Source organism: Sander lucioperca, chromosome 2 (genome assembly GCF_008315115.2).
Source record: "Sander lucioperca isolate FBNREF2018 chromosome 2, SLUC_FBN_1.2, whole genome shotgun sequence".
NCBI classification, from domain to species: Eukaryota; Metazoa; Chordata; class Actinopteri; order Perciformes; family Percidae; genus Sander; species Sander lucioperca.
In genome coordinates, this window is record NC_050174.1 from 25282296 (window position 1) to 25308842 (window position 26547).

Here is a 26547-nt window from a genome sequence, read left to right on the forward strand (position 1 = left end):
ATTTAATACGGAATGTGACGTTAAACAGAAGAGGAGGCCAAACGTAGCCTACTTAGGTAACAAATTACCAAGCATATTGCCCACATTGTTGCTTAACTACCCGCCTCCTTGCTCCTTTATAGCCGCGTTTAATGTTTCTGTACCTGAGCCTCCTTTTTCTCAAAGAACGCCTTTAGGGTCTGCAGCAGCTAAACACATCTCATTATTCAAAGCGTGTGTGTGTGTGTGTGTGTGTGTGTGTGTGTGTGTGTGTGTGTGTGTGCGCCTGTGTTAAAGTATTTATGTGGTTAATTGGTGTCTTTATAACTCTGTATACATGTAAGCTACTGTGTCGTCCTGACCCCTGAACCATTGGATTCTCCAATGAGTCGTTAGAAGTCGAGGGTCACTGGCTGGCAGCCACGCGCCATTGGCTGACTGATTAATGGCAGCCATTAATGTTGTACAGCTGGGAGATAACAGTGTCGTTTAGCTAACAGCCTGGGAGAATGCTGGCTAAGACGTCGCTAACAACACGTGCGTACATATGGCACATCTGTTTAGGTGAATCAATAACGGCAAACATCCTCCTGACGCAGCAGAGGGTGCCACGGTGCACGTCTATTACAGAAGTGGCTGAACAGAAATGTCTCATCAGTCTTGTATGTATGTTTGGAGTTGAGCTTTTAAATGTAATTGATAAATATATTGACAAATTGAAGCGTAAGTACTCATATATTTGTTTTCTGGCTCAATCGTCAAATGAGCAAACAGTTTAACTAATTTATGTAAGATGTCAACTCTTTTTTCATGAGAATGTCAAGAGAGGAGAATTGCTTTGAGACATCCTAAGTAGTAAGTCTATATGCACATTAGATGTGACAGATTATTTCACATTACCTAACAACATAGTTATTGTCAAAGAGGATTTGCATGAGTCCAGCGCTCATAAAAATAATAATAAACTGAAATACAACAAAGGCAACAAAGGAAAGAATGGTATCTATACAACCCAGCTTGAATAACTGCTCTGCTCTGCCAATTCTTTTCACATCCTACAGATGAAAAAAACATTAAAAGAAGGCAGAAGAGACAATAATAAGGCCTATAAATCTATAAAAACCACAATTATGTATTGTATTATTATTATGTATTTTCCACTACTTTTGCAATAGCAGTTGTTTTATCGAAGAGACAGAAATCTAGTTTTGAAATTCCTCAAGTTCACGATTCTGATCAGTGGTTATCCCATTTTGATCTGCCTCCCTGTTTCCTCCTTCTCACCTTTGGCTTTCTTGCCTCCGAAGCAGCCGGCGTCGTCCTTTTTCTTCCTCTGTGGTCCTGCCGAGCCAGGGGCCTGTAGCGCCGAGGGGTCCTGGAACTTTTCGGCCCCTGGCACCTCTTTGTGGACGTGGTAGGACAGGTTCCTCATAATACAAACGCAGTTCTCCACAGACTAGGAGGGAAGAGAGACGGAGACGTTGTCAAGTACAAGTACATCGGCGTGGTACGCCATATACTGTACAGTTGTATGTACCATTTGCATTAACAAATGTGTGTTTTAGCGGGAGAGTCAAAGTGCTACCTTATTGTCCATGTCTTTCTTCCCTACAGCTGATTGGAGCGCGTGCAGCAGGGCGTCCACCAATCCCTCGCATTCCCTCAGTCTGCGGCGAGCCTCTGCCCCGTCTGAGCTCACATTTCTTTGGGGAAAAAAAAATCAGAAATGCACCGTGTCAGTAAGCATGAGAGAGGCAACAACCAGATATAACCACACTGTTGACGGAAGCTGCAGAAATAGGATTCACGACACAGCTCTTCTGCAACAGCAGCTGCAATTTCTGCAGCCATTTAACAGCAGATGATTCAAATTGTGAGGGGAGATATGTATTATTTAAAATTCAGACTTCTTGTAAGTACATACGATACAATACACTAAGATTTGTATGGTATTTGAAGATAATTATTGATGTTTTTAATTAATAATTAAAAAACTAAATGAAAACAAAAAAAAACATCCAAGACATACAATAAAAACATTTGAAGTGTATGGGTGCATGAAAAACCTGAAAGTTGTTTTTGTTGTTGATGATGTTGTCCTTCACTTCAGTATGCAACATTACTATAACCTTCTATCATCTAGTTCAGAGATATTCAACAGGGGGTCCTAGGGGGTCCTCAGAGTTAGTGCAGGGGGGCCGCCAAATTATGTTTACAAAATTTGAAACTTTTTTTTTCAAAAATGAATATATGTCTGAAAATATACATTACCATGAACATAACATTTTGAAAGCAAATAAATTGGCCTATTTGTGAAAAAAAAATGTATTTACACATTGAAAATAAGTTTACTATGCCTAGTATGGTAGCCATACAGTTAAGCTTAAGGATTCACTGCCATTCATTTTCATCCATGCAGCTCAGTTTAATGCAACTTAATTTTATACAGTATATGTAGCAGGGGGTCCCTACTTCGTCTCTCTTTTAGCTAAGGGGTCTTTGGCCTAAAAAATGTTGAAGACCCCTGATTTAGTTTAATGATTCCCTTTGGAAAATGTGTACAGACTGGATAACAATGACTGGCAGATGTACTGTATGACGGTTATAAAAGCCCAATAATATCAACCCAATAACGGTCTAACCCAACCTTGTGACCCGTGGCCTTTATTCTCCCTGTCTGCCTCAGAATGAATGTTATGAATTTAAATTTCATTTTTGCTACAAAGGGAAATGCCATCCTTGTTACATCAGCCAGTGCCCTGAGCACAGAGCAGCAGAGCTGGTGCAGTCTTAGTGTGGCTGTCTGACTGAGTGTGAAAGGCGAGGCTTTAAAGAGGGTTAAGAGATAGCTGGGGCTCCATGCTCCTCACCAGGGACTTCATTTATGAGGGCTTCCAACCCACATAATCCCATTAGCCGACCCCCAGTTAGTACTGGGGAAGAATGGCAGCCTTGCAGAGGTAAGCTGAGCTGGAGTGCTGTGTGGACGGAAACACATATCACATCCAACACTGCTATAAGTATGATGTTTCTGTTTAACAAAATGATGATATTTGCTCTGTTTGGATTATATTAGAATCATCCTTCTGTGATTACTATTTATTCTTTTACAAGTCAGAATGGGCCTACACCATGAGCAGGGGTTACCAATATTCCATTCTCAAATTTGAATTTAACACTACTCCTACTACAGTAGGCTACTTTAATAAAGTCTCTATCCACTACACAGCACTTAAAGAAAACTCACTTATACAGCTATAGGTAACCTGTTACTCTCGTTATTTCCTTCTTCCAAAACAAGCTAGGAGTTGAGTTTTCATTAAAACTAAATTATGACTGGTGTGATAATTGCATGCCGAATTAATCAGAGCACACAAGGCCAAATTACCTCTTAGTTACCACATTGCAAAGGCTATTTTTAAACGCAGTCTGACGCAGTCAGTCCACATTAAAACACACCGGAGCTACATTCACTTCCAGCTAACTTCACGGAGAACAATGAGGGCGGAACAGCATCACTGATCTGTTTCAACCGAATATTCTCTGGTTCAGCTCAGCTAAAAACACCGTGTTGCTACCGTTTTTATTTTACGCTCACTACCAAGACTGTTTGTAACCGGTAGGCTACGGACAACGTGATCTTCACCTGTTCAGCTGACTTTAACAGATAGTACGCGACTGTCCTGCTATTTTTACAGGCGCGTGAACTCACCACAGACAATTGTGCATGGACTCACGGTGCACGCTGCTGAGAGAGAATAGAGGAAACACTGAAATGGATTTTGGCGTTCTTTTAAACTAACGGGAAACACTGATATATGAAACTGCCATTTAGATTAATTAACTTGTTTATCGAAGGTGCCAGAACTCTGTTCCGGATCGTTCCGGCCCACTTTAACCCCTGACCATGAGCAGAACTCCATACACAAAACCACATCACACCTTGTCATCTTCTTGGCCAGTCTATGAGTATCTCTGCCATTTGTCTGTGAAGTGTAGATAGTTAGTGCTAATTAGAACTGATCTTTGGTATAGACCAGGCAGACAGCACCGGCCATCTGGACCCGCTCATAAACTAAAACCCATCCATTTTCAGCTGTCAGAAAATGGTCACCACCTCCCCTGTAAATGGATCCAGAGGAGCGGCCGCCTCGAATTTATTAGACAGGAGTGTGTTTCAGGGCAGACAGACAGTAGAGTTTTATTGTCAGCTGTTCCATTTCTTTGTACAGTTGTCTTTGTACAAGGTTTATGGACGGGTGCATCTGTCAGTGGAGACGGTGCGGGAAGGTGCTGTTGTCAATGGACAGGTTATCTGGTGGTGTAATATATAGTATGGGTTAATGGCTATAGGTGCTGGTGGTTTTGATCTATCTGGGAGTTACCATCTGGTGTTGTCTCACTGCACAGTATCCCAATGTGAGTAACTTTCTAATCCAAGCAATCAGACAGCAAGGCCTCTGTTAATTAATGATTAGATGTGGGAACACAAATGCTTTTTGAAAGAAGCAGTCCACCTTGGATTTGTAAAACAGTATCCCTTATCCACATAGATCAACTTTTTTAAACCATGGCACACATTCACAGTGATGTCCATCAGCATAACATGCACACACATCAATCTAAAAATCTTTAAATTAAAATGATGACAACAGAAAAATGCACACGTTTGTAAGAGTATTGCATTACTATGACAACCAACAACCATGAGGGATCATGTCACCAATCCTAGCTGCAGTATGACGGCATATTTAACTGGATTTTCTTTAGCCATGCTAGCACTATGCTGGCTCCAGAGTTGAGTTATAACAGATCACTCTGATGTGTGTAGAGGTCTCCAGACGCCAACCTGTTGTCAATTTTAACAGTGAATGGCCGTGCGTAATGCCACCGGCTGGCACCGGCTGGCATTTGATATGCAGTGGAGATTTTCTGCTCATGATATCACTGGCAAAATTAAGTTTACATATACCACAATACAACAATACTGCAGTTTTAAGAGAAACAACTGCATTCTCTTTTATGACAACCAAGTGCAGAAATCGACAAACTATATTTCTCTGCGAAGACACAAGGTATTTTAGGAAATATTAAGCTCTGAAAAAAAAGAAGCTTTTCGTGCATTGCCAGTTTTCAATGTTCTGTGCTCTCAGCATTCATCCTAATAACAGGAAGAAAAAGGGGCACCACAATGGATCAGTGCCATTTTGAAAAGGCTCCCAATTTAAAATATTCAAGCCATCACACTGTACTTGTATAGCGTTTTTATGTGGCATTTCACATCAGGAAAATTGGCCGTCTTCTGCTCTCATTATGTCTGGACCAGAGACAGTTGTGAGGAGTATTTTATTATCAGAGGCTAAAAGAATAAGTAGCTTTGAATTTGAACGTCTGTCTGTGTCTGTGCCTGTCACTGGGATCTGTGAGGGTGTGAAGGTGGCTCAGAGTCATGTGGCCAACAGAGGACAATAGAGCAGCTGGGACAAATAGACTGGAGTAAGATGTATGGGGACTGATGGAGATGGATGGAGACATGGCTGATCTCAGCTAATGCCCTGCAAGGTCAACAGCAACACTGCAGGACCATGTGTGTATCCTGGGTTTGGGTATCCTTTATGTTTTATCTTATGGATCATCACTCACCGTATCCAATCTTCTTTTATTATCGGAGTAAGAAAATAGACTAAAAAATGTTAAAAGCCAAATTCACTTTTAATATCAGCAGATTTCCGTTTAACATCATTCACCACACATTTTGACCCGTCACGCTAGGAAAAGCACAGGTGTAAACAATAATATGAATGATGTCGGAATTCCATTTAGCTGCTTCAGTTTCAGAGTCCTGGCAGTGTGAATGCTGTCACTCTGTCACAGCTTACTGGGACACTTGAATAGAACAGAGCCATTGTTAATGTTAGTAACACCTGCACTTCTACTACAACAATTCCAAATGCCTGCCATGAAAAAGGCTTGTTTTCAGTCTGTAATCATGTTTGTTATTATAGTTTGCTTTGCCCTAACCAATCAGTAATGGCGTCATGTTGACACAGAAGCTGCAGTAGTTTCTGGGCCAAGGTGTCAGGTTGATCAAGCTGCTTCTATCTCATCCATACTTGTCGCCATTTTTGTTGCAATTTTTCTGTTTACCTGTCTATTAGAGGTGTGAATCTTCAATGATCTCCCGATTCGATTACGATTATCATGTCAGCGATTCGATTCGATATCTCGATGACGATGAAGTGGCTGTTGAGGGTGTGTGTGTGTGTGTTGTCCTGTGCTATTGTGGTTGCGATGCGTGTGATGGCCTTCAAATTGAGATCTGAGAGTGTGGGAGTGGGGAGCCCGATTAATTTGGCAGCAATGTTGGTGACACGTATGAGTTTGGCCCGGTTTGTGACATTACATTCTGCATTCTTATACCCAGCTGAAGGTAAAGCTTAGTCATAAGACGTTTGTCATCACTTCTCCTCACATTCAATTATATTTATTTTGTGATTAAATGTACCTGAATCATCCTTTGTCTTTGGTTAAAATCACACATTAGTAAATCATACCTCCAATCTGACATACTGTATCATAAACACTGATGCACAGCAGCTGATTGTAGAATTGAAAAGCATTTTTACTCCCATTCTTGTACAGGGACCAGTTCTAATTCAGAACCAGCACTTGATACACAACCCTGGTGTACATCCCACCCCCAACAAAAACTAAACACACACACACACACACACACACACACACACACACACACACACACACACACACACACACACACACACACACACAGCCCTTCACTGAGCCCACAGCATAAACACTGTAAATAAGCTGGCTCCTATCAACAGAGGAGGCTATTATAATAAAACTATCACCCGGCTTTATTGAGGTGTAAGCTGCATCTCTGTTGGCGTGAGCAAACAGATTCTCCCTGGCATCAGCACTTCTCCCCCAGCGCATAAACCCTGCGTCTAGGCAACTGTGGACTTGGTCACAGTTACCATGGAGACGTATTCTCCGTCAGCAGTGGCTGCATCGTGGGTCGAGGAAGTGAGAGCGCAGGGGAGATAATGTGGTATGTGCCAGCGGTAAGATATGTGGCATCAGGGGTGATGAGGTTTGGATATAGTGTTTGGGAAGACGGTGAAGAACATACAGTACATGCACACACAAAAAGGAAAGACAGATGATGAAAGACATCATAAGGAAGACAATGAGACACAGTAAGAGGCAGTGAGAGCAGGGTTCCCACTGTGGCGCTGATCAATAATTCCATGACTTCTCTTCAACTTTCCTCAGTTATATCAGAGTGCTTTTTATTTTATTCCCTGTTGGTTCGTTAATGCTGCTCTTCAACTCAGTAGAAAATGTTCTAATAATTATAAGCAAATTTCCACAGTTTTCTACAGCCAGAGAAAACTAGCTGGAAAGCTTCCGATGCTGAGCAATAATGTGTGAAAATACATTCTGGTACTTTCTGTCTAAGCCGGATTTGGATGTTATATTGTTCTGGATGTCAACCAGCATGCCACAGCGTCTACTCCAGAAGACGCTCTGCCCTGGATTACAGTCTAGACGGGCATGGCCGGCCCAGGAGGAGAACAGCACAGCCAGGCGTGAGGTGCGATAACCCACATACACACTCTGTCTTTCTTAACGTACTACAGTCTGTCATTCTGTATTTGAATCCAACAATGACAGATTTAGCAGGGAAGGTAGATGAGAGGAGATACTTGGAGATAATAACAGGAATTCAAGATCGCTGCACTCAAGTTGTCATCCTCAGTTGATGACAGCATTTACAGGCCGAGGCAGAGAGGTTGTTTCAGTGATGTTTTGCCGTTTCTGAGGTACTCTCGATTTTTGCCTGGCACTTAAATTGCAGCCAACTTGAATATCAGGTATTCAGCTGATGCTCTTCTACGCAAAATGTGCAGAGTGCATTATTTTTGAAAACAGGGAAGCTTTTAGATCAGGGGTCTTTAACGAGTTTTAAGCCAAGGACCCCTTAACTGAAAGAGCGACGGAGCAGGGAACCCTACTACATCACAAACATGTTATTAAATTGTATAAAAATTAAGTTGCATATTAAACTGAGCTTACAATAACATGTAGGGCGGCCTAAAGCCTTAATACATACCTTTTTTTTTGCATAGAATACTATGCTTTTATAAATAAAAATTGCTGGCATGAGTTTATAAATTATGTTTTAAAGGTGCACTATGTGTTCCTGCACGGTTTCAGCGCGATTTCATTTTTGTCTCAAATCATAGGCATCTCTCCTTGATCCACTAGCTGCCTGGCCCCTGAACACACCGTGAAACAGCCCAGTCTCAGGAGACAACACAGGGGTCGTAAACAAACACTAGGGGCACAGGCAGTGCACCAAAATACAACAAACCACTCCAGCCAATCACTGATAAGATGGTTGGGGGACGGGGTGGGGGTTAGTGACAGTTAGTCAGTTAGTCATGACAGTTACGGAAACATGGGGGGAGGGGCGAGCTTGCTCTGTTTTGTTTTGAATTTACTTGGAACTTCAACAGAAGTAACATCATGCAGGAACTCATAGTGCACCTTTAATGTTAATCATACATGTGGAACAGTGAATCCTTAGGATGAAACTGTATAGTGGATGGCTATTTTAGCGACTACCTTACCTATAGGCCAGTACGCTTATCATCAATGGGTTTTTTTCACAAATAGGCTGATTTATATTTGCTAATAATATGTTGGATTCATGTTAACACATTTACATTTTCTTGGAAACTTTCAAAAAATTAACAATAATTTGGTGGCCCTCTTGCAGTAACTCTAAGGACCCCCTAAGGGTCCCGGACCCCCTGTTGAAGATCTCTGTTATAGATAACTGATGTGGAGCTGCAACTCACAATTCTTTTCGTTATCGGTTCATCTGCAACTCGTTTTCTCGATTAATTGATTAATCATTTCGTGGATAAAATGTCACAAAACAATTTAAATAAAAATCCCCATTGCAATTTTCTAAAAACCCAAGCTGACATCTTCAAATTGCCTGTTTTGCCAGAACGACAGTCTAAACCCCAAAGTGATTCAGTCTACTGTCATGTAGGACAACAAAAACAGCTAATCCTTAAAAAAATGTTAGCAGGAACCACGGAATGTCTGTTATTTCTACTTGCAAAATGACGTAATCGTTATTAAAATAGTTGCTGATTTCTATGCCGATCTACTGAACAGAAATAGAAAGATATGTCAATGGGAACCCAAGAAAAAAATTCCTATTTTTGCTACAAACTAAATAGGAGAAAGACGTTAATGTGTTATTTTGGTGTTCACCAGAGTGGTTATAACCCTGTTTGACACCTTATACATGTTTTGTACATTACTGTGGACATTGTTCGACCACAGATCAAAGGTAAAGGTAATGTAATTAAAAGGTATGGGATTCAACACCTTTTAGTGAGGTTCCTGCTGATAAACTGGTTCAAGTCAAGCAATCATCCTGTAGCTTTGTTATATCGGCCGAGAGCACTGGGTTCTTGAAGAGCATGGAGACCAGAACTATTGTTATGTCTTCTTCCACAGTATGTGTATGTAAGTGGTTTAGGTAAGGGCACATTCAAGCTATTATCTAGACAAGAGCCCCCAAGGACTAAATCAGACCTTCACTTCATCAAACGCATGGAGCAGACAGGGTCAGCAGTGAGGTTTGTCACTTATGTCACTGTGTGGAAATGGAGAAGTTAACACCATTTTGGATGACTGACGTAAGAACACCTCAAGGTTTCGGTTGCAGTCACTGGAAACAGCAGAGCAGTGTGACTTCCCAGTTCAGTGATGGGAATAACTTCAGCTCATATGTGAAGATTAATGACATACTCGTTCAAAAGTCAAAATGTTTTTCATCCCAGTTAATACCGATGTTTGCATGCCCTTTTTCTTACCAACAAATAGAAAGAGTGCAATAAAAATTAAAAAATCCTACTGACTTGTTGTCACGAGGCAACTCATTTGCACTGTGGGCTCAATGTATCTTCTCTCAGCCTTAATAAGCGTTAGACTGACTTCATTTGTGTGATTATTGAATTGTAGCTCGTTTAGTTTGCAGCTAATGCTATTCATTGGCCTCAGGTGGAGTTGTAACAAAGTTACCCAGCCTATATTACGAAGATACGACAAGATGCAAATAGAGAAACATTTACAAACTAATTCCCATAATGCAGTAGATAGACATCTTCATAAGTGACACCACACTGTTCTGTACCTAGGGCTGGGTATCGTTAAAAAAAAGGTCAATACCGGTACCGATAACGTGACTGATACCAATTTTATAAAATCTATTTTAACAAAAAGAAAATACAACATTACACATTACAGCATAAATCTTTTTTTATTTATTTTTCAGCTCCTTCTACGTGAGCCCTGTCTCTGGTGTAGCGTAAAGTTTTTCCTGTGTGTCTCTACGACGTGTAATGTAAGACAGCCAATTGCAGACATTATTAGATCTTGGTAGATGCATGCTGCATGCTAATTAGCTCAATGTCGCTAATGAGATTGACCCCTTAGGTATTGAAATTTGGTACTGAACGACGAGGCATTTTTCAATACTCGATACTAAGGAGGCAATTCGGTCGGTGCGTAAAAAGAGTTCGATACCCAACCCTAACTGTACCCGTGTTTTCCTAAAGTCACCCAGCAATCCTCCTGCAGACAGACATCCGGCATTTCACATATATACAGACAGAAGAACACAGCATCTGCCATATCATAAATTCTTGTAGTTAAACCTGACCCTGGCCCAGGGCCAACAAGAGCACATATGTAGTCTAATATACGTCACACCTGTCCCCAGCTACAACTGGCAACTGAGGAAAAACAAACGTTCAAGGCCGTCGGCGTGTTTAGGGTCCCCCCTCTATAAAATCCAGGATGATCGCTAAAATGTGTCCACATGCTGTAAACCCAAACTGACTTTAACCTGAATAAATCTGACCCTCTGTGACCACAATTTGACCTAATGTCTTTATGTGTCTTTCATGATTTAAAACTAGTTTTGTCCGAAAGCTTTCAACCTGCCTGAGCATCAAAAGACAGCTTCCTGGATTTGCTAAATGTTAAAGCTTTTTGGTGCAATTACCACTTTAGACTTTTATTATCAGAGGATCGCTTAATCTACAGATCTTTGTTAATTAATTGATTAAAGTGCTCATATTATGCTCATTTTCAGGTTCATAATTGTATTTAGAGGTTATATCAGAATAGGTTTACATGGTTTAATTTTCAAAAAACAATTAATAATAAATGTTGCACTGCACATTGCTGCAGCTCCTCTTTTCACCCTGTGTGTTGAGCTCTCTGTTTTAGCTACAGAGTGAGACATCTCACTTCTGTTCCATCTTTGTTGCGAGTCGCACATGCGCAGTACCTAGGTAAGGACTACTAGCCAGTCAGAAGCAGAGTATGAGGGCGTGCCCTGACGGTAGCTAGGTAAGGACTACTAGCCAGTCAGAAGCAGAGTATGAGGGCGTGCCCTGACAGTACCTAGGTAAGGACTACTAGCCAGTCAGAAGCAGAGTATGAGGGCGTGTCCTGACAGTAGCTAGGTAAGGACTACTAGCCAGTCAGAAGCAGAATATGAGGGGGTGCCATGCTAGCAGCCAGGCGAGCATTATAACGTGTTCCAAAGTGACCACGTTTGTCTCTGAAGTAAAGGCTGGACTACAATAGAGCTGTTTGGAGCAGTTTGTGAACAGTGTTTTCTGTTGGAGATGGTAAGTCCCTTTGGGGTGGACTTTGGGCTTTTTCACTTTGTAAACCTATAACGTGCACAAAAAGATACATAACACAATAATGGAAAGGGAAAAAGCCAAAAAGCATAATATGAACACTTTAAACAATTTAGCTATAAAATGTCAATTTTTATTTCCCAGAGCCCAAGGTGAACTCTTCAAATTGCCTGTTTATCCAATCATGAGTGCCAAACCCCCAAAAATACTGTATACAGTTCACTATCACATATGACAAAGAAAAGCACCTGATCCTTACATTTGAGAAGGTGGAACCAGCAAATGTTTGGTATTTTTGCTTGAAAAATGACTGAAATGATTAACAGATTATCAAAATAGATGCAGATCTCAATTTCCTCTCAATCAACTCATCTTTTAATTGACTAATCCCTTTAGCTCTGATTCTGTGATCGCAACAAAGTTTGACTCGACTACAACATTTTTTGAATCATTTTATATTCAAGATTTGGAAGAAAAAAAAAAAGGTTTGACAACTGTGTTATTTTTTGAATGCTGATATATCTCCATATATTTTTTATTTTATTTTTATATTTTTTCGGGCATTTTAGGCCTTTATTTCTATAGGACAGATGAAGACATGAAAGGGGAGAGAGAGGGGGGAATGACATGCAGCAAAGGGCCGCAGGTCGAAGTCGAACCCGCGGCCGCTGCGTCGAGGAGTAAACCTCTGTATATGTGCGCCTGCTCTACCAACTGAGCTAACCCGGCCACAAAAAAAAAAACATTTGTTTTTACCACAATTCAATTCTGTGGACAAGCCACTGAAACAGCATTTTAGTTCATGGGACTTGAACTGAAACAAAATGTAATCAAACTCTTGTAAAATGATGTACTCTCAATTTATGACTAAATTCAGTTACAACGTAACTACATTAGTACGAATGGCCTAACCCTACCTGAGGCAGCCGGAGGTGTTCTTAAAGACGGTGGTCCACTCGGCGTCGCGGGGCTTCGAGTCCTCGTTTGGCTCGTGCTCCCACCCCGAGTGGGGGATGATGACCTCGTTGGTCAGGGTCTGCAGGCCGTGGTTGATGATCACCATCTTCAGGGGTTCATAGGACGACAGGTTCCACAAGGTTCCTGCAGTAAGCAGAGGAGAGAGGAGAAGACCAGAGCAATTACAGGACACATCAAGGGGGATTATGAGGAGAAATAGGGAGGATAGATGAGGAATAAGAGAAGGAGAAAGGAGAAGAGATAGAGAGAATGTGTACAGTAAAGTGTTGCAAAATACGGAGGACAGCTGTACAGCAGCCAAACACACTCAATTTTGCAATCAAAACCACATCCAGTTTGGCAGTACACCACATTTGAAAGAAAAATTAAAAGAGAATTGGTTTTCAGTACCCCATCATGATATCAACTGGCCATATTGCACTGTATTAAAAAACACTAATAGTTTCATTATTCTCCCATGAGGGCTTAGCTGACTATCACTATGTTATAATCAATACTGAGTTTATTGAAGCTGTCTACAGACCTGTATATTACTAAGAACTTTCTATAATATTCTCATAATATTGCTAAAGGAATAGTGAGGTTACAGTAACCTTACGGTGCTTTATGCTATTTCTCTACTAATGCAGTCAATCACTAATAGCATACTATACCACTTATTCAATGGAAATTAACTACTTTAGCAAACAGCACAGAGATGTGTACGTGTGTGTATCCATCACCTCCTCTATTTTCTGCTCTAAACAATCCAAGCAGGAGAAAGAGCATTTTCTGTTTACCTTAACCTACCTGAAGCCTATTTTATTCTTCTAAACTAAATTGAGCTGGGTATTTGCATCCTGAGGTTTCGCAAAAGACAGGCAGGCAGGCAGACAAAGCAGAGAAAGGGACTTTTTGTTGGCAGCATAGTCAGGCAGCCAACCCCACAAAAATAAAATGCTGCGTTTGAGCATCAGCATCTGATGGGTTTTCATTCAGACACATGGAAGATCTGGAGCGAGGCGGAAAAAGAAGAAAGAAACTTTGAAGCCCATGGATGACCGGGCCTGAGTTTCTGTTTGTATGAACCCATCCCCCAGGTCTCTCATCACTTATCGCCCTCTTTCTTTTCACTTTTTACATTCAGGCATTAAGCTGACATTCTGATCTGGAGATCTGTTAGTCCAAAGTAGGGGTATACAAAGCCTGACACTATTACCACCATTAAAAGTATGCCAAATTAGTTTGGGATGTACCCATGGATGTACACAATGATCACTGGATTACTCTGATACTCAAGAACAATTTAAATCATAATGTTTATCGGGAAGTTCTGGAGATATAAGGAGCCTCTTTTCTTTTTTGATTTCTAAGCCGATTTATGTACATTTATTCTCAAAGTGTAAGCCCTATTGAATCTAAAAAATACGATTATCCAGTCTGTGTGTTCAGATTTGATTGGAGTTATGATTTTAAGTCCCTTAATTTGCTCCGTGAGCTGTGTGTCACAGCCACTGCTGCTGCCTGGGACCGCTGGCTGTGTTGGTGAACGGTCCAAATCAGCGGGCCAAGCTACAATAACCAATCTTGTTGTTTTTTTAGAACACCGGCATGCTCCTGTCCCTTTCACCTCACAGTTTCTTTGCCTCTCATCAATCTTCCACGTCTCACAGTTTGAAAACCTTTAGTCCAAAAAAACAAACAACAACCGGGAGCTAGCGCCTTAAGTTTAAACAAACACACATTCGCACATGCGCAGAAGAGCTCAAAGACACGTGCACTGTGCATGACTGCATGTATAGATGCACTGTGATTCCCTGTTGCCCCGCAATAACAGGCCATTAGCAGAGCAGAAAGAAACGGCCAAACCCTGTTCTGTACATTTCCCAGATGGTCAATATGTCCTCTGTTAAATCATGCTCTCTGCGCACAGGAAGAAAAGAAAAAAAAGTCTCGGCCGACAGGCCCGAGCTAAAAATAGATCCAGTCCTTCTGGTGTGGTTGTGTCTGGAGAAAACTGGTTTCCTTCACTTAAGACATCGCAAAAGGAAAATAACTCATTAGACTAATCCGCATACTGGGTTCTTGTGATCTTTTGAGTTTGAATGCAGCACATGACCTTTGCCACTTAAGCCCCTGTCCGTCACATCTCTATAGTAACCATATTATATAACAAAGTTTAAAAAAAAAAAAAAAAAAATCCATTCCCCCTGTGGTTAGAGTTGGTGACTAGACTGGCTTCCTGTGCGTCAGAGACTACCAGGCTACTAGTATCTTACTGGGAAGCTATTACATGTGTAAGCTGAGATGGGGCTCCACTCTGGGCCGCTTTCACACACAAATCCTAAGTGGGATACAGAATATTGAACACACACTAAAGCCTCAAGACAACTTTATATAATCCTGTGGGCTTACCAAATCTATTTATGGGACTGGAAATGCAATGGGGACATTTAACATGGACAGTGTGGATGATCTGCTGTAATTTGACTAAATGTACTCCTTATAGATCCCTATAGACCCAGGCCTTGTATGACCATCAACAGCATTGCACTCTACCTCAAACTATCCACCTAATTAACAGAGGTGGTTGGGAGCAGAACATGTCCTGAGAGTAAAACATTGCCTGAGAGGGGGGGTATTTCAGGTCAAAATGTCCCCTAAGCCCTAAACAATCAATGTTCAGGTAATTACATTGTTAAATGAAGGCTGGTTTAATTTTGTGCTTCATGCGTTCACTGTAAATTTCATACCTCTACAAATTCAAAAATTGATTTTTTTTTTTTTAGCACTTTCATGGTACGTTAAACTAGGACGAAAACAAGCTGAGGTGTTACTGAAACATCAAATGTTCTTCCATCAGCATAATAGAAGCTCTGATTGAAGACATTGCACCAGTATTACTGTTTGTTTTCTGCCATTAGTGCATATTGTTATTTACCTAGACATACCCATGGGTCAACCTACGTGTGTCTGTGTGTTGAGTCAGTGGTTCGTCAGGATGGTTCACATTTTATCGTAGTTCGAGCTATAGATGGTTCTACCTTTCGACATTTCCTGCCTCCACTGATTTCCGTCAAACAAAATAAAATACACTGTGTGAGTATTGCTTGAGACACCTACCGCTAGATGGCTATGTGAGACACACCACTAGTGTCCTTGCCTAACAGTGCCTAGCAGTGCCTGACTTTTTGCTAGAAGCTAACAATGTAGCTATAGCTGAACTTTGATCTACTTTAGCATAAAAAAAAAATTTGCACACTAAGAACCTGTGAACCACAATCCCAAACTGGCGGTTTAATTTTGTGTGTACTGAATTGTTTACCTAAAGTAAACTTCTTTGACTTTTATGAACATCATGTCTTTTTTTAAGTATTAGTTTTTCAAAATTATACTTTAAAAAAATCGCACAGTATCGAAATATATTGCAATATATTGAATCGTAACCCATGTATCGTGATACTTATCGTATCGCCAGATTCTTGCCAATACACAGCCCTAGTGTACTTCTACCTTTATCACAGCGTTTCACTTGTTAGCTAAGACAGATGTCTTAGCCCACTATGCAAGTCCCCCTCAAGACACGTTTTAAAGTCAAATGGGAATAATAGATTCAGATTTTTAGGGAAGTGCACAGATATTCCAGTAGAGAATAGGGCTGTCAATCTTCCTCTATAATACTATTCGAATTCCATTTGTTATTTTATTTAATATTCGAATAATATATGAATATTAAATGCTCAAATTCATCCTGTTATTAATATTTACGGTATTACACAGGCTTATGGATCGCCAATGCCACTATCAGCATGTGGTTGTTGTTACACCTTCTGTCCACTAGAGGGACAACTAACATTACAAAACAAACTTTTGAAAACAGGCGATCGCTTTCTTATTAACAATAAAACAGCGGGACAAAATGAATGACTTTAATTTAATGTATTTAATTTAACTCTAATGTACCTTGGCTCAAGCTCGTGAATAATTTAAATCCAGACCCCTGTGTGATGTTGATCGGTCTCATATCTTTACATTTGAACCGTGTCAGTTTGTCCGTTATCGCCTGGTGGACAGCTGGAAAGCCCTGTGATGAGGAGAGAGGCAGAAAAAAAGTCATTCTTGCCCGTTTTTAGCGGCAATTCTTCGGACAGATGGCCTAGCTTGTCAGGGTGTACCGTTGTCAGGTGTGCCCTCAGGTCGCTTTCCGCCATTTTTGATAGTATTGTGATGATGATACCGCGTGGATGTATGTATTAAGGGAACGTGTACGATTGTGATACGATTAAAAAATGTTATTGTTCATCAGACTAAACAAAAGCATTTCATTTTCACATGCGTGTAGGCCAAGGCGACGAGAAAGGCAAGACTGCATATAAAACATTTAAAAAATTCATAAAAAAAGCAATATTCGAATAGTAATTTTAGCATTCGAATAGAATTGATTTTTTTAATATTTTAATTATATTCGAATTTTGGAATTCGTTCCAACAGCCCTAGTAGAGAAATGTGAAAACACCTCTCTAGTGCCAAACTTTGCACAGATACAAGTCAGTATAGTGTAAGGTTCAAATATTTTCGGGGACATAGACATAAGAAAAACACATTTTGGAGGGTGGAGGGGGATCTTTAAACTTTGTAGCATTAGAACATGCATTTAAACATATCTGCATGTACGCAGGAGTGAGACAGCCAATGAGAATTAGAAGTTGATAGCTAATGAATGACCCAACACAGTGAAATCTAAATAAAAAAAGTTAACAAGTTGTGATGTTTAGGTCAAAAATAGCAAGGAAGCCTTATTAAAAAACTGAAGGGAAAAAACATAATCTTATTTTGTTGTTTGGTCTTTTAAATATAATGTGCACGGTGGTGATTGCTCTTTTAAACTCTTATTTGACGTTTAGCCTCTCCAAAGTATTGTTTTTAGTAAAACATCTGCTCCTTCCCTGCAGCATATTTTCTCCACACTCATTTTTACAGGGTCATCTTTGTCACTTATTTCAACCACATGCATGCCAACATATGAGAGGAAGTATCAGCATCCAGGTATGAATCACATTAACAACACATATGCGCTCTTGTGGTCTGTGTGTGTACTCTGGTATGATGACAGCCATGCTAGCATTCGTGCCTGCCTGCCAGGCTGACAGCTTGATTGACTCTGTCGTTGTGTCATTAGCATCAGCTTTACTTGTGACAAGAAACATTCAACATGCAGTCAACACACAAGGAGCAATGTGAGCTTGAGGGTGCGTTCAGACCAAAGCAAGCGATCAGGTGATTCGCTGCAGGGTTGTGCGACGGTGGGAGATTCACTTAAATGTCCCATTTTGTGGCGTCTTTGTTATTTTCTTCAACCCCCCAGTGTAGGGGTACCACGGATCACAAAACTCACGGTTTGGATCGGATCACAGTTTTGAGTCCCGGATTGGATCTATTTTCGCATCAGCACAAAATGCTTTCCATTTATCACTTAAAGAACTGTCATAAAATACAGCACATTCAAGCCGGGAGCGGAGTTCACTTTCCAGGGGAAAACAGAAGACTTTCACCCCGGAAATCATCGTTCCTTGGGAGTTTTATTTTTATTTATTTATTTTTTTGGGGGCTTTTCCGCCTTTAATGGACAGCTAGGTGAGAAAGGAGAGAGAGAGGGGGAAGACATGCAGGAAATCGTCGGAGTCGAACCCTGGACCTCTGCGTCGAGGCATAAACCTCTAAATATATGTGCGCCTGCTCTACCCACTGAGCCAACCCGACCACATCCTTGGGAGTGTTTTGATCCAAACCACGATATTTTTCCTAAACTTAACAAGTTGTTTTGGTACCAAACTTAACTGTCGTCGCCACATAACACTCAGTTTTTGTTGCCTAAAGTTAACCGTAACGTACGCCAAAACGACTCAACTCAACTCAAAGTCCCCTACTCTCGGGTACCAACTGCCGCTGATACACCCGCCCTCTACCATCAACTGCTGGTGCCTGTTGCTGATTGGCTGGAATAGTCTTTCGTGGCTCTTGCACTCCTTTCTGGTTGTTTTCCATTTACACAGCCAGGGCTGTGTATTAACACCAACAAAAAAAATTTTAAGAACAGAAAATAGAAAGCTATGGGACCGTGAGGAGATATTCACTGAATTTGACAAAAACTCTATTGGATTAACATCACTTACTATACCTTTAATGGTGCAGGATGCCTGTAATTTACAGCGTGCATGTTGAGTGTTGTTTTACATCACAAACCAAGTTTAACAGCGCAACATCCAACATGGTTAGAACAGTATTTCTCTCTATAAAACATATAGAGTATACCATATACCAGCATCTATCTTTGACTTGTTGTGTGCATAAGCAAAAAATTAAATAGAAATATTGCAAAAACAAACAGGCTCATGCACTCGGCACTTCAAAGTGAAGAAAGATACCTGAGTCTTGATGCAAAACATACCACCAACCACGCAAACTTTCTCCTCTCCCTCTTCCCGTGGCTGTTCTCCATCACCTCCAGTATTCCAGCTGAAACACTGCTCAGCTCAGAATCAGTGTGCTCCTCCACACTGACCACATATGCCAGAGGGGAGGAAAAGGCATGGGGGTGGCTGTGATCCATCAAGTACGACAGCCGTACAGCCCACAGACACAATGTTAGTTAAGATGACAGAGTGCTGTGGAAGTGACGATCTCCATCCCGCGTCCTGCCACTGTTTCAGGCCAGTGACTCTGTATCAGGTTTGGGCTATTTGCTGTCCCCCTGTCAGCTTGTCAGAGCAAGGTGGGCTGGGGATGTCCTGCGGTCTCAGGCAGATACCGTGCAATTGTGATGACAACGGCTCCTATTACACCTTGACTATCTATGTTGTGTTCTGGACTATCTGGACAGTGTTAGGATTTGTTAGATTACTGTCCTCCTGACAGATAGGAATGGCAGCTGTCAAATATGTGGCCCCTCAAAACATTCAAACTGTGGAGTCACAAATCAGATAAACAACAGCCAACAGTTTAAAATAATGACACACTGTCAGTGATCCCCAGTGAAAGAGGTACAGAGCTGCTTGGGAATTGATAAACTTTCATTTTATTTCTGTAACATGCTGCAGATGAAACATGCCTCTAAACTGCTGCTGTAGTTTGTTCAGGCTGGTGTTAAAGAAAAGCTGTCAGGATTCTGTCTAGAGATGGGTAGTAACGAGTTACATTTACTCCGTTACATTTACTTAAAGGTGCTCTAAGCAATGTCGCGCGTTTTTTAGGCTACAATCACATGTCACATACAGCAAACATCTCCTCACTATCCGCTAGCTGCCTGTCCCCTGAACACACTGTAAAAAAACGCGGTCTCTGTAGATAGCCCAGGCTCCACAAACGCCAACAAAAACAAACTGTGCCAACCTGCACCATGAAACATAACCAACAGTGTTCCAGCCAATAACCGACAAGAAGGATTTGGGGGTGGGGGTTGAGGGGTTAGTGCGCGGAAGGGATGGGGAGGGGACGGGATGAGGAGGAGGGAGAGGGAGAGACGAGCTAGCCTCCGTTTTGTTTTGGTCCATTCATGCCACCTGGGAATATCAGGGACCGCCCCCGTGATTACGTTGTTTTTCCGACTGCCAGCGTTCACGTGCTTCACTGTGTATGCGTGTTCTTCTTCTGTTATATTGCCGTTTGGCATAACAACTTGTTGCATAACTGCCACCAACTGATGGGCGTAGCCGAGAGCATCAGGTGTGTGAAAACATGGAGGCCACAATAACAAAGATTTGCTGCTGTTTTCTTATGCGAGCGCCTACTTGACTTGAATTGGTTTACTTGTTACTGGCAATAGCACACAACTTTTATAACTAATTTAAGTTACTCTGTTGATACCAATGGACGACTACAACCTAAATCAATAGCATATTGTGGACGTTGGCAAAATAAATTACATGCATGCGTGAATTTTCTATATTTAGGAAAAGTTTCTCACCCTTCAACACATTTGAACGATCATCGGCCATGTTTCTGTACGTCAGTTGTCAACAACGCGTCACCAACTGGGAAACTCTGTTAGCAAATTCTAGCCCCAGTTTCCCACCTCTGATTCCCACATGAAGTGAAATTAAATCATGAAATGATGACGTTTTCACTGGGAAAAATGTTTTTCCATGAACGCACGGTTTGACAATACTTCGAACGTCAACAAGAAGTGACGTCACCCAACATCGCTTGGAGCACCTTTAAGTGACTTGTTTGAGTAAATTGTACTTGTCAGAGTAGTATTAATGCAGCATACTTTTACTCGTACTCAAGTAGATTTTTATAGAAAAATCATGACTTTCATTTACATTTACTTACATTCATCACGCTACTTTAATTGTTTTATTATTTTATTCCTTCATGATCTGTAAAGAGGCAGGTGGTCAGCTGGTCCCAGGACTGCAGGCGCTCGCAGCCACACCTCCACATGACTCTGTTGAAAGCAGCATGGCTGAAGTTACAGCAGGAGGAACGTTAACATTATGGCTGTGGCTGCCCGGTCATAGCGCAAGCAGCTAACAACTTAACAGCGCAGAGTGCAGCGGGCTCCGGTTGTGAAGGCTGGTCTGAAGTCAGTATCTCAGAGAACCGTGCTGACCCTGAGCTGACAGAGAGCAGTAAGTAGAGCTGCACAGATGAATAGTTGTCAACTGTTTAATTAATGGCCAACTATTTTGATCTTTTGAGAAGAAATTGTCAAAATTCTCTGATTCCAGCTTCTTAAATGTGAATATTTTTCTGGTTTCTTCACTCCTCTATGAAAGTAAACTGAATATCTTTGAGTTGTGGACAAAAGAACAAAACGTCATGTTGGACTTTGGAAAACACCAATCGACAATTTTTCACAATTTTCTGACGTTTTATAGACCAAACAACTCATCGAGTAATCGAGAAAATTATTCGACAGATTAATCGACAATGACAATAATCCTTAAGGCGCTGACAAACCAACCTGATAATCGGCTGTCGGACAGTCTGGCGAGGTCGGTGACACGAGTCTGTTTGGTGTGTTCTGTGCCGTCGTCAGCCGGAGGAGCCGTAGGCCTTCATTTTGGCCGATTTGACATGTTGAATCGGTGGGTGGGCAGTCGGACTCAATGGCCCATCTGATTGGTGGAGTGCTAGCCCCTGACTAGCGAATCAGTGCACTTATGTTACAACACTTACTGGAAATGACAAGCGGGATGAGCGTGGCGAATGCCTCTCAAAATCTGACGAAAATCTTTCAAACTGACCTTTGTCGATCAAAAAACAGACAGATTCAGCAACTGTATGGCCTATTTCTCGCTTAAAATGTTTTCAGAAACACGTTTCGATGAACTATTTTCGTAAAATACGAAATAGTATTCCGAACGAGCCGCCATTATGGTGGCTTTGAAATTCGGGAGAAGCCAGACCCACGTGACACGTTCGTCATTTCCGGTTTTCATTTTTTGGGCGACAATACAGATTAGCGCTGCCTGCAGTTATGGAGACGTATTACGCCTCACGCACGTGCAGAACGTACAGTCAAGTCGACGTCGCTTCGGTGTGTTCCGAGGCACTTTTTGGACCGACGGGAGCCAAATGATCAGTCCGACTGCCTTTTCTGCCGACGGTTGGCCGTCGGGTTGGTGTGTCAGAGCTTTCAGTGGCAGCCCTACAGTAAATGTGTCTGTTGTGTTCATGCTAAAAAGGTGAATAATGTATACACACAGTATATCTTGCTTCAAAACTTGCTACTACTACTCCTGCTTTCTGTCGTAATGTAAATAGGAAGGTTCGCTGAGAGGAAGCCTCTCTTTTTGCAGGAACACCCTGATCACATTCACAAAGTTACTCATTTCACTAGTCATGCTCACTGCTGTAGCCTGATGAAGAGAGACAGACAAGTAAAGACCAAATTGTGCAGGTGAAAAAAAAAAAAAGACAAACTTCTTTTGTTTCATGTGGACATTACTGATATAACGTTTCAACCACAGATGGTCTTCCTCAGGTCAAAGTGAAGACGTGAACACACCTGTATTTAATAGGTAATTAATGATCACAGCATTATCTCCTAATTAGCCTGGAAGAGTCATCTGATATGAGACATTTTCAGAAAGATTTCTCTAATCTGACTGCCTTCATGTGATTGGAGAGACGTGGATGGGGGGGGGTATTAATGTAGTTTGTGATCACACTATACAGACTGGGAATTTTGTCTGGTGTATATGTGGCAGGTTATCTAATTAGGAGATGATGACTTATCATTTCATCACATCACACATAAATACATGTGCACTGTATGTTCACTTCGTAAACTTTTATCTTAAAATAATTCCAGTCAATGCCACATAATTGCACTGTTTATTATTATTACTGTCGCTTCATTTTTCACATGCCTTTTAAAAATTGTTTTATTTTCTAAATTTGTTTATTTTGTATATTTGTAGTATATAATATTGTAGATTTTACATTGTTTGGCATTCTGTGGACAGCAAAGGAAGAATTTCATTATACAGGGAAACATGTTTCCTCACTGTGCATATGACAAGAAAAACTTGAATAATACACAAATAAAAGATTTGAGTGAAAAGACAATAGTGTAACCGTGTGTTTATTTTGTTTTCATTTCTTAAGTTACTACTGAAGTATTTCTTTTAGTAAATCATTTTGTACTTGAACTCAAGTAGTTATTTTAATGACTGCTTTTACTTCTACTTCAGTACTTGCTTTTGCAAAGTAACTACTTTTACTTGAGTACAGTTTTTGGCTACTCTGCCCACCTCTGATCCTGTCCAATCCTCTCTGACACACCACATCCACAATGACACTCCTGTCTATGGATATAAAACTAGATTCTATAAGAGATTAAACAATATATTATCAACACCATCAAAGGATAGCTGTAGGTTATATTTCTTATTGCACAGCTAGTAAGCTTTACTAATTCTGATAATAACAGAACTATGGTAGGTTATGGGCGCAATGTGAGCTTGATCAGGTAGAAAAAGTTAAACGAGAGTAGAAATGAAAGAAGAAGAAAATGTGGTCAGGAAGTGAAAGTCTGATACTGGTAGGGTTGGGCATCGAGAACCTATTCCTACTTGGAATCGTTCCAAAAATTACGATTCCATTGGAATCGTTTCTTTATTGGAATCGTTTGGAGGATTTGGTTTTAAATTCGATCATCGGTTCCAAATTTAAGATGCTTTAAGAAGTTTTGGTTTCCGTAGCAACCAGGCGCTTGTTGTGTTGCAGCCATGGAGCACAGTAAGCGGCGCTCTAGTCTGGCTTTGTTTTACGCCCGGTAAAACTGCAAACCACCACTGAATCAAAATAAAACTTTCCTCTTATTTGTGAAATAAGCATGTGACCCGTTTCAACTCCACCCCTCAAAGAATCAGAATCAAAATTCGATAAGAACTGGAATCAAAAGGAAGAATCGGAATTGGAATCAGAATTGTTAAAATCCAAACAATGCCCAACCCTAGATACTGGTTATATCTGTACCGAGTTGAATCCAGACATGAAAACTGTCTGGGAGGTAGAGAAAAGTGAAGGGTATAAAGGGAGATGAATAACCAGGTTACTGTGTGTTCCATGTAAACATGGAATCATATCCTGAATATGATAACAAATACATAAGTGTTGGGCAGCTACTATCTGTCCAATCTGAGTGTTCTGTTGCATGACTAAAACTACTTTTGAACGTACACATGTTCCACCAAAACAAGTTCCTTCCCGAGGCTATTTTGCAGAAGCACCGTTGCGCCGTACGGCGCTTAGCACCGCCCAAGATGATTGTGATTGGTTTAAAGAAATGCCAATAAACCAGAGCACGTTTTCCTCCCATCCTGGAATGCTGTGTGGACTAGCCAGACCCTCCTCCACAGCTCTTTAGAGGAAGGTCTGGCAATGCGAGACTACTTAGTAACGAATAGTGTAATCTACAACATCATTAAGTCATAGTTTACCCAAGTTTGTTATCTAAATAAAGTCAGGATTCTCAGCAGGGCCATAATATAAAACTCACAGACTTTACCATGACCTTCGATAACTACTATAAGTCAAACTGCTTTCAAGATCTACAAATGTTATTCCTCTCTGGTTTGTTAATGATGTTTAACTGCTGAGAAAAGTTCTAAGTCTGGTTGAGTTGGTGGTGAAGGAAAGCATAATATTATATGTGAAACAAGTCAAATAAGTTGTGATATATTCCTGTAAATAGAACACATTCATCCACATCTCCAAAGACTTCGGAGAAAGTTTGTATATGCTATGCTTCCATTTCCTTGAAGAAGAAAATGTGTAGGAAAGGCTTATGAAGAATCTGACATGTATCTGATCTGATATGTAGCAACAATCTCCAGCTATGCTTGCGTTTTCCCATAAACTTGTGATTCACCTCTGTTTCCTTTGTCTTAATCCAATCGAGCTACAGGGAAAGTTGAACATTATTACCTGCCTCTTCAATCATTTATTGCCACAAGTAGACAGTTTTGATTTGTAATAACTTGACATGCCCCAACAATGCTTAAATCCAAACCGTGTCTGTGTATTTGTCAAAAGAACTGACAAGACGGGAGCAAAGAGACAAGTTGTGAGCTGAGTATTAACCAAACGTTACCTCTACCTTACCTTTCTCTATTTATTCCGTCTTTTTCCTTTACACCCCCCTCTCTCCGATACCTGGATGGGAGGGCTGGAGAGACTGGGAATGGGACTGGAGCAGAGACTACGGCTAATTAAATTCTCCAGACACCACTGGCAGGCATGTTGCTCTTCTCGCAGGGCTATTAATTTAGTTCAGCCCATTACGCTTCTCCTCCTCCTCCTCATTCCTCCTGTCCTTCTCCTCCTCACCCCCTATGCCATCCATCACACTCTCAGGGCTAAATAAGGAAGAGGAGGAGGCCTCAGTAAGTGGACTCACTCTGTTGTCTGCTATGGCAAACGTCCACTAAAATAAGAGAAATGGAAGATTTATGTGCGCGCACATGTATTTGAGAGGGACCATCAGGCAGGGCACTGAGGTCGATCCCCAGGAAGCAGCTAATGAAATGAGGTAGGAAGGGCTAGGTGAATTGTGCAATATGCGCGCGCACACACACACACACACACACACACACACACACACCAATGATAAACTCAGCAGGTTGTGAGTTCACAGTGGGGAACCTCAGGTATGTTGCCCTTCCCGGAAATGACTTCACTATTCCCACCTAAGTGTATGTATATATGTGTGTGTGTGTGTGTGTCCTATATAACACACATGAAGGGAACACAGCGTATAAATGTTGAAAGTGTGTAGGGCTGCTCGATTATGGGGAAAAAAATAATCACGATTATTTCGGTCAATATTGAAATCACGATAATTTAACACGATTACTCATTGACTTCTTGGAAAGATGTTGTAATTACTGAACTTAAAAAACAGTGGAAAAAGTTAAATAAATCAACAGTAAAAAAAACATAACTGAAATTTGCCTTAATACTTTTCCTATTTAAACTTTATTTTTTCATTCAGAACACAAGAGAAAATAAGAGTTAACTTGCAAAACGTAATGAGCTAAATAATTGTTTTTCTCGATTATTCTGTTTTTGTGATCATTGGGAGCCGAAATCATAATCACGATTACATTTTGATGAATTTCACAGCCCTACAAGTGTGTTGAGGCCAGTATACTGAGCCATACTGTAACTGTCCTGTTTTTAAAAAATCCAATAAGCCCAGTGAGTGTCAGGCACCTACAGCTTGATGGATACGATGCAGTTTGTTTGATCACATACTTACTGAAGACTTGTTGATCAGTGAGTGCTACACCAGTTATCTGTGCTAACACTTTGATTTGGATCATTTCTAATGCAG

General features: G+C 40.9%; 1 protein-coding gene across 24 annotated transcripts in view; it reads right to left on the minus strand.

Moving 5' to 3' along the window:
- Positions 1–26547, minus strand: part of arvcfb (ARVCF delta catenin family member b) — a 269067-nt gene that overhangs the window by 55676 nt on the left and 186844 nt on the right. For all 24 annotated transcript variants that reach the window (XM_035995480.1, XM_031300557.2, XM_031300551.2 and 21 more), the window contains 3 exons: positions 12662–12845; positions 1565–1682; positions 1264–1435 (listed from right to left, as the gene is read on the minus strand). In XM_035995480.1, coding sequence (XP_035851373.1) covers positions 1264–1435; positions 1565–1682; positions 12662–12845 — 474 coding nt within the window. The remainder of the gene's footprint in view (positions 1–1263; positions 1436–1564; positions 1683–12661; positions 12846–26547) is intronic.